Source organism: Puntigrus tetrazona, chromosome 21 (assembly GCF_018831695.1).
Source record: "Puntigrus tetrazona isolate hp1 chromosome 21, ASM1883169v1, whole genome shotgun sequence".
Taxonomy (NCBI): Eukaryota; Metazoa; Chordata; class Actinopteri; order Cypriniformes; family Cyprinidae; genus Puntigrus; species Puntigrus tetrazona.
Genome location: NC_056719.1, coordinates 10,792,024 through 10,801,285, shown reverse-complemented (window position 1 = coordinate 10,801,285; position 9,262 = coordinate 10,792,024). Strand labels below are relative to the sequence as shown.

Sequence of the window (9,262 nt, the reverse complement as noted above, 5' to 3'; positions counted from 1 at the left end):
TTCCATTGTTTTTCGATCGATCACTTCCCTGAACCCGCGTCGTCACGTTCACAGCCCTGAATGGGTGTAACCTACAGTATGTGAAATGCAGTAAAGGGTTGAGAAAACACATCCGAGGTAAATAAACCGTACAAACTCACACGCACACAAGATTAATTAACTTAAATTCTTTATTTATAATGCGCTATAAGGGTATTTTAAAAGCATTGTAATGAATGCATAATGCATTATAAATAATATGCTTTATCATGCATATTCATAAGAATTGTTTTAATGTGTTATAATATTTACTTATATTTTTAAGTTTTAAGAGTATGTTAATTTATTACAAAATGAGCATGATTTCTTAACTTAAGTTACGATAATAATGTTTTTCATAGTTATAGTGCATTACAAGTCTCATATCTTACAATTTTACTTTATTTAATGCGGAGAAACACCACATTTAATTCCACTCTGATTTTTTTCCCCTCAAACAGCCACAAGATCAGATATCAGGTGAATGTGTAATATGACGCATTTGCTTTCAACTTTTTAATTTTTTTTAATAATTTCTGATATCTGGTACCCTTTAGGCAGCTGTTAAGTAACTCTGCATCTGCACGTCAATGAGCCTTCATTAGAGTATTAGCAGTGATCATGATTATACTCTTAAAAGTTATAATCACAAATAAGTTAATATTATAATGTATTATAATAAGACTATTTATAAGACGTTATAACCCATTATAAGTGCTACACCTGGCTCAGGGATGTAACTTAAAGGGAGACGACACAGCGGCACAACTTTATTTACTGCAACCAAATTGAACAAAAATAGCCATCAACGTCGGTATCAGTAATATCATAGTGAATGAAGGCGAAACTAAACATAATGACAAAATTGGAGCACGGGCCACGACAAACGCTTTAAATAATAGCATAAACAAGCGTCAGGTGCGCTCAAGTCACAGATCCCAAAACAAAGGTTTTCTTATAATGCATTATGCATTTATTACAATGCCTTATAACGTATTATAAATACAGGCTTCATAGAAAGTGTTTCCATTAGTTTTAATAACATAGTGTTGCAGTGCGTTAGCCGCTAGACTTCAGAGTAAGGTTAGTCCAGAGCAATAGCCGACACATTATTATAAACACAGTGAAAATACAACAGAAAAAAGTCCACACCGATCAACTTAAAGGTAAGGAGTAAATGTGAATTAATGCCACTGTTCATATTCATTTTCAGGTTGTATTTGATAGACGTTTTCCACAGCCATCTCTCTGTTGTACAGGCCCACGCTGCTGCTGGAGTTACTGTAGATGGCAGAGGTGTCCGAGTTCTGGGTTCTGACGGAGAAAAATTATGAGAAACATTTTGTTTAATGACCAGAAATCCCCATGACATATAAGGTCACATAAGGCAATTGATGAATCATGCTTTACCTGTGTTGATCCATCACTCAGTTAAGTTTTTAAGGATAAAATGCACGATATTATTTCCTAAATAATTTTCAAGATTATAAGACAAGCTACTGTTCAAAAGGCTGGGGTGATTTTTTTGCACTTTTTTAAATTTGCAATTTTTTAAATGCAACCTTGGCAAAAGCAGCCACATTGTGAAATGTTATTATAATTTAAAATAACTTTTTCTATTGCAGTATAACTGTAATTTATTCAAGCGATGGCAAAGCTGCAATTTTAGAAGTCATTACTCCAGTCTTAAGTGTTGCATCCTTTAGAAACGATTTAATATGCATTTCCTAATCACTATTAATTTTGAAAACAGTGTTTTTTTGTGGAAACCGTGATATATGTTTTATTAGGCTTCTTTGATAAACAGATAAAAGGAACAGAATTTTTTTGGTAACAACGTAGAGGCGTTTACTGTCACTTTTGATGCATCCTTACTAAATATTAATACGACTACTACTACTAATAATAAGAAAATCTTACTGACCCCTAACATGTGAATGGTAGCATGTGTAAAGCGATGAGTAGTTGTATTTTAATAGTATCATGCCAACAGTATAATTTCCATTTAATTTTATTGTTTTATTTACATCTATTTTTTAATCAAAAGATTTGAGTTCAGGTTTTGAATTGTTCTAAATTCAGTACAGTTAGCACTTCCAGGATTGACTTACATGTCTAACGTAGCTCTGGTTTTCTTCTTTTGCTTCACTGAAAATAGAAACATTTTCATTTTGTAGATAACAGACGCTGTGAAGCGTAAAAATGCGAAGTGACCGAATGCACCTTGGACTCACGTATTAGAATGACGGCAATGACTATCAAAGCCAGCAGTAACAGGGTGACAGACACAATCACCGCAGATGTGTTTACCTTAAAACAGAAATCGTATAAAGATATCAACTCATCGTTCTTTCAAATCTTCGGCGAAAAACATCTGAGGCTTTCTATTGTGGTGAAACACTCACGCTATCCTTTTTTTCCATGGTGGACGATTCGTGGTGATCAAACGGGGTTTCTTTTTTAGAATGAAAATGATGGTCAATCAGCATTTTCGTAATTTCCCAAAATTCTAAGCATTATAAAACGATTCGCTGTTTCATACCGTATGTTGTGTTGGAGAACCACTGTCCAGAAGTGGTGCTCTCTGGAGGATTTGTTGAAAAGGCGGATGAAGAACTCTCTTGCGTTGTGTTCCTTTCAACTACAAAAAAGGATAACGTCACATAAAGTTCTTAAAACTACCGATTTAAAGGTGTTTTAAAAAGCAGAGATCTTTAATGACTAAATATTAGCACATGCAACCGCATGCTTCTTGCTTCGCCAAAACCGATCATTATAGCTAATGATGGATTACAGATAATGAGAACTGTATCGGTTACTCAGAAATGAAACCTTTTCTTCAGTCATTATAGATCCACTGCAAGGGTTAAAATCATAACACCTCCTGAAGTTTCAGTGGTCTTTGATTTAGAGGTTATAAGCCCAGAAATTGCGGTTACCAAAGGCTCTGGTGTGGTTGGACCAGGTGCTTTGAAACAGGACGTACAATGTTCCTTTTTAAAAGTTCACACTCTCACATGAGCAACAAAAACTGCTGACAGAACTGACTTTACACAGCACTGATCCAATCTGTGATGACAGAATGATGTCAGATAACGTCCTTATTTATCTATTCGCTACTAGACGCTTAGATTGGTGTTTAGTGTGGTACGTTTTCATCATTCAGCCATGACAGATTCACAAAGACAGTATAAATCACGTATATACACATATAAACACACACAAGTACCCTCTGTCATGGCAGTGCTGAAAACTCCTGTAGTTTCGCGCTCAGATGTGCTGCTCGACATGGATGTTGTTTCCCATGTAGTTGGAATAAGTGCTTTGAAGAAAGTATATTTTAATGTAAAACTGTACTACGTGTGCGGTTTGTTTAGTTTTTAACGTTTTCTGTTCATAGGTCTGCAAGAGCATGGATCAAAAATGCATTGCAACAGAAATGTTGTGAAATATTCCTAGTTTTAATTGTTTTTTTTCTGTTTTAATAAAATTACGTTTTAAACGTAACGTATCCCAGCTGGTTGTTTTAGCAGCATTCGTCTTAAAAATTAGTCAAGTGTGACCAATTTAATGCTGAAAGAAATATTTTGAAAAGGTCCTACTAACCCCAACATTTAACTGTTTTAAGTGTTTAAGTGTTTTGGCATGGGAAAGCTATGAGCTTTCAACACTTACCGTCATTAACAATCAAGTGGACGTAATACATCTTATCATTGAACCATCCAGGCACATGTACGCGGCATCCATATTTGCCAGAGTCTGTTTTCTGAATGTTCAGGATGGTCAGAGACACGTCTCCATGCTGTATTTCTCCAGCCATCTGGTATCTGTGCGATGTTTTCCTCACCACTCTGTCTCCATCACTTCCAATAATCTCATCACCGCAACCCATATTGGGAATGTCTCCTATCATCCAACATATGTGACATTTTCCGTGATAACTGCTGTCATATTTGCATGGCAAAATGACACTCTCACCCTCGAAACTCTGCACAATAACGTCGCTGCTTTTTGAAACTGAGAGAGAGAGAGAGAGAGAGAGAGAGAGAGAGAGAGAGAGAGAGAGAGAGAGAGAGAGAGAGAGATTTTATTTTTATTTATTTATTTATTTTTTACTAACCTTATTTAGGTCATAACGTTAAACTGCATGATTAAATACTCCATAAGACATTAAACATTAATTGTAAATATTTACAACCTCAGTGTCACAAATTACTAATGTTAACCACATTTTAAATCTGAGACTCACTCGTGAGGTAACAGAGAATCCAGGATGCGAAGACCCAGCCGTGAAGTTCAGTCATGTTGAAAAGGTTTCTCTCTCTCTCTGCCAGTAATGCTCAACAAAACATCATCTCTCTTCTTACATCCCAAACCTTTATGCGGAAGTCAACACGCACATGACACCTTCTCAGCTTTTCTTAAATGTGCAGTCAGACTTCTTTTTTAGAGTTTCACTTCCATGTGAGACTTACTATTCTGTGGTCAGCTTCAAATAACGAAAGAGGGGCTTGCGAAAACATATTAACATTAAAACCACGCCATTAAACGGAATGCGAGCTTTAGCTTTTGTTTATTAAGTTTTTGTACATTATTAAAACTTTTAGGTCGACATTTCTGTGCGTCCCCATTGAACACTAGAGGCCGCTATTGTGTGATTAATCGAATTGCGTTTCCAGATACAGAAAGAGATGCATGACGTTAGAGTTTAGAAGCTTTTTTACTAAAGGACTTTCTTTACAAGTGAAGATACTGATAACAAACATTTCATAGGTTAACCTGTTACAACTAACAACTAATAAACAAGCTGATTAATAGCTGACCATATAAATATTGGGCACTGAGAACAAACCGCAAGAAAGAAGAAGAAGAAAAAACACGTTACCATGCATGTGGTTTTTTTACACAGTCATAGTGACCATAGTGAACTATCACACCATATTTTTAATGTGGTTGTTGGGCCAGGGAGAGCGTTAGGTTTTATATTCTCATGCAGCTGGTGTGTTCTCTGGGGCGCCGCAGTCCTGAGGGCAAAGCGTTCAGATAGACGCATTAATGCACAGTAAGCAAAACGGGCCGTGAGTCACCTCTTTCACTTCCACTCAGCCGTACAGGCACATTCTGAGAGCTGTGCGCAGAGTGAGCATCCGCAGAAGTTTCCACACAGCCGTACGGAATGAGCAAGTGTTTCTTGTTCATGCATTTAAAACTATATATCTTTGCAAACTATATATTGTTGCGCACAGACATCTATTTGAGTGACAGGGTCACATATTTCACCACCTATATAATATGAATATATAAATATGTGACCTTGCCATGTAACACCATAGGACACCGTCCGATTTTAGTTGTTTAAGCTAGCCAACATAATATATAATAACATAATATGTATACTAATGTTATGTTATGTTGGGTACAAAGGTTTATCTGGGTAAATATGACATATGTAAACATTACAACCTGACAAAGTCGCATATTTCACCCTATATTACATAATAATACTTATTGTAAATGACAATGAGAATGACCAGCGAGGTCTAAATATCTATTAAAACACATTATTTGACTGTGCAAAATGTAGTTTTCAAAATTATGCTTCATCGAAAATCTTTGCAAAACCTTGCAAAAAAATCTCTCTCTCTCTATATATATATACTGTGTGAGTGTATGTATATATTCCTATGCTAATTATAAGTTTAGTATGGAATGAGAGATTTAAAGAGATTTCATGAGCTTTTTATGTTACTTACAAGTATTTCATATTTCTTCAGAGCTAATGCATTGAATTACTCGCTACTCTAATACTCACTGAACAGAAGTGCGATGATTAAACCCGGGATGAAGACAATGGCTCCCACTCTTATAGTATTTATGACAAATGTTTCCATTGAATTCTAGAATGACACACGAAATGTAATTTCCAAAACATATCAAATCAGTATACATTTACATACATTTATAAATGATATACTGCATATTTAAGAGAAGATACAGAACTGAGACTGAGAGCAAATACAGAACTGCTAATGTACGTTCTTATGTTCAGTATACCTCATTGTGGTGTGCTGCGATGACTTCCTCCATGTAGATCTCAGTAGCTTCTGAAATAAATCATAACCTGTTATATTTACTCTTTTCTTGTTTTGCTGAATCACTTTCAGTGTTGATTAAATGTGGCCATGATTATATTCATACGTGCAGTTTTCTGATATGATATAAAGCTCAGTAATGACTATAGTTGGGTCTGATACATAGTGGACTGTGTTAAAACAAAAAATTGTTAGGCAGGGTTATTTGGACTTTCAATCTACTGTTATGTTAGTATTGGTAATTCAGGTTACAAATTATGATTAATAATGTGATCAATAAATGTATTGGTTAATGGCGCATTCATTAATCAGTGAAAATGATGAATGGGAGCACAGACAAAAAAAAAGTGTTTGTTATTGTTTAAAATATCAATTTTAAAGTTTTAAACTGTAATTTATCGGGCGGTCTTTATGTTACATGATTCTTAAGACATTATAATCAATGTTGAAAACAGTTTAAAACAGATGCTTAAAATTTTTGTGATGAATAATTATACTGGTTAATGGACATTTTGCCACAGTCTCAAAAAGAGATATCCACTAAGTAGCACTAAAACAGGTTCGATACGCAATCCCCCAGGCACGTTTAAATATAGGTACTTATAAGGGTTTTTTTTATTTGGTTGCTTTAGGTAGAATTGAAATATCTGGGGATTGCTACTAAACTTAATGCTCAATCATGTTGGGAATATGCCCTACACCAAATCTAACCCTAAACCTGCCTCATAGTGCTAACAAACAAAAAACATATATATATATAAACACATTTGTTGATGCAAACTGTGTCATTTCAACAAGTGATATGTACTTGCTGGTACGTATTTCGCGTCTTGCTAAAAAGTGCACAAAATTACGTTTATCCCATCAGACCATAAAGTCTTTAATGTTACTTTTGATTAATTTAAAGAGGAAGTTCACAAAAAATGAACTCAAATTTTGACTTGAATGAATTTCTTTCTTCTGTTGAATCCAGAAGAAATACTTGATTGTAACCATTGACATAGTTGACATAGTATTTCTTCATAGTATTGTTTGGTTACAAACATTTTGCAAAATATCTTCTTTTATGCTCAACAGAAGAGAGAAACTCATACAGGTTTGAAACTTCTAATGACAGAATTTCCATTTTAGGTGACAACTTCTGGAAGTACAAATATAACATCAGCAACAAAAGAAGTAGTCGCTGAGACCACTTGGAAAGCACTTCTGCAAAAGCAAGGACTTTCATACCTTGCTTTTCCTGATTTGCTGTTGCAGGAACCAGTTGTGTTTCTGAGATGACTCTCTTTGGATCCAGGCCTTTAATGGAAGAACAGGAGTATTGAGCATCATTACGTCGTCAGCACATAAAACACTGATGTCAAAGCGAGCGGTTACTTACCACTGCTGATAAACAGATAGATATTGTAGCTAATGTCATTAAAAAGTCCAGGGATCTCGATACGGCACACGTACATCCCAGCATCCCTCTTTTGAGTAGCATTTATGGTAAGTGAAACATCCCCTCGCTTCAGTCCACTGGCCAAGCTGAATCTACGCGACTCTCTGTAAGTCACTTGCAAGCCATCGGAGGAGATAACAGTGTTCTCGCAGCCGAACAACGACTGATGTCTCCCCCAGCAAACGTTCAATAGGCCATTAGTGATAATGTCATATTTGCACGGAAGAGTAACAGTGTCCCCAACCTGTCCAATCACCAGTTTTGATGATTCGCTGCAGGCTACAGGACATAAACAGAGAGAAATTTCAAGTTAGTTTTAGATTTTTTATGTATTGCTTGCTCTTTTTAACGATTCCTTCAAACATAAAGTTTTCACAACGGACCATTAAACTAATTAAATTATGTTAAATGAACAACCTCATCTCCTAAAAAATATGTACCTCTGAGCACTTTTTGTGCGACGCTGTTTTTATGTACCTTACTGCACATTTCACCGCAGTTTCAAAGAGAAATGTCCACTGAACGGCGCAAAAAAGCAGATTCGATATGTGAACCCTGGCATGTTTTTGCTACATTGACACAAGTACGTATTGCTGTGTTTTTATTAAATTGCTTTAGGTACGTATTGCAACAGTTAATCGTTTCAAAACCCTGGGACTGTCCCTATAAGTCTATCATGTTGGAAATAGGCCCTATACCATATCCTAAGCCTACCCGATAATGTTAACAAATGCAAAACGGATATAAAAATACATTTGTTGATGCAGCCATGCCATTTCGAGCTCCTTTTATGCAGAGTTTAACAGCTAACTCTTTAAATTTGGGTGAAAAGTTTTACTGCCTCTCGTGTCTCGCTAAAAAGTGCACCCATGAGACCAGGTAGAAAACGAATGATTACAGAGAAAGAAAAGGTGTATTATACAAGTCTACTAACTCTAAGAGTAGACTGTTTAGGTAGGTTTATGGGTTAGTGGAATAAGTTTACATACGCATGCAAAGTTTCTCATATTCACAATGTTGTATGTTGTGGATCCATCAAAATAATGTGTATTAAGCAGACAGTCTACTAATACTCTAATGACTGCTAGTTTATGTATAGTTACTTACTGTAGAATGTGTCTTTAAAAAATAATTCCAGTCAAATATTTGAACATCCATAAAATACAAAATATACCATTAGACAATACATTTGAAATAATTTATACTTTGAAATAGTTATACTTAAAATAAGTAAAGAATTGGAGGAAGTAAAGTAAGACAAAAAGACTTAAAGAATTAAAAAAAAGAATTATTTGTACTTACTTGTTGCATGTATATTTGTTGAGATAACAAAGAGAAAAACAATCATTTTCTTGGCTGTTGTACACTTCCTAAGTCCATGTGCAAATGTCTCATATGCTAAAAATGCCACTTCTCTTTTTCACAAAGGTTATTCACCAATAGGAAACATGCTGTTGGTCCCACAGTCAGGCTGAGATTTGTTATCCCTGTATTTTAAAAATGTTCAATAATATTAATATACCTTTATATAATATTTTATTACGAATGTATTTTATGCAAGTTTGGTGTCCGTTTGTTTTCTTATTCTTATATTTTACAGACATTTATGCTGTTCTTTTGAACTTTCTATTCATCAGGCAATCCTGAAAAACATTCTTCATGAAATCAGTTATTATTAGTAAGATCAGATATTTTAAACAATCAAAATATT

The 9,262-nt window shown here is 35.0% G+C and overlaps 2 protein-coding genes across 6 annotated transcripts; both read right to left on the bottom strand.

Moving 5' to 3' along the window:
* Positions 1 to 775: 775 nt before the first annotated feature.
* havcr1 (hepatitis A virus cellular receptor 1) lies at positions 776 to 4,464 on the bottom strand. 4 transcript variants are annotated; one of them, XM_043221770.1, is made up of 8 exons: positions 4,268 to 4,464; positions 3,694 to 4,035; positions 3,248 to 3,340; positions 2,561 to 2,659; positions 2,424 to 2,473; positions 2,253 to 2,328; positions 2,130 to 2,166; positions 776 to 1,332 (listed from the first exon to the last, which is right to left on the bottom strand). In XM_043221770.1, the coding sequence occupies exons 1-8, from the start codon at positions 4,320 to 4,322 to the stop codon at positions 1,203 to 1,205; spliced, it is 882 nt and encodes a 293-aa protein (XP_043077705.1). In that variant the 5' UTR covers positions 4,323 to 4,464; the 3' UTR covers positions 776 to 1,202. The 4 variants fall into 4 exon arrangements, with proteins under 4 accessions (XP_043077705.1, XP_043077707.1, XP_043077706.1 ...); XM_043221772.1 differs by lacking the exon at positions 3,248 to 3,340; XM_043221771.1 differs by lacking the exons at positions 2,130 to 2,166; positions 2,253 to 2,328; positions 2,424 to 2,473.
* A 108-nt stretch (positions 4,465 to 4,572) lies between these two features.
* havcr2 (hepatitis A virus cellular receptor 2) lies at positions 4,573 to 8,958 on the bottom strand. Of its 2 annotated transcripts, none has more exons than XM_043221774.1 (6): positions 8,854 to 8,958; positions 7,492 to 7,830; positions 7,341 to 7,409; positions 6,073 to 6,122; positions 5,831 to 5,915; positions 4,573 to 5,042 (listed from the first exon to the last, which is right to left on the bottom strand). In XM_043221774.1, exons 1-6 carry the CDS (start codon positions 8,897 to 8,899, stop codon positions 4,999 to 5,001), a joined length of 633 nt encoding a protein of 210 aa, XP_043077709.1. In that variant the 5' UTR covers positions 8,900 to 8,958; the 3' UTR covers positions 4,573 to 4,998. The 2 variants fall into 2 exon arrangements, with proteins under 2 accessions (XP_043077709.1, XP_043077710.1); XM_043221775.1 differs by having other exon boundaries at positions 6,073 to 6,119.
* Positions 8,959 to 9,262: the final 304 nt, after the last annotated feature.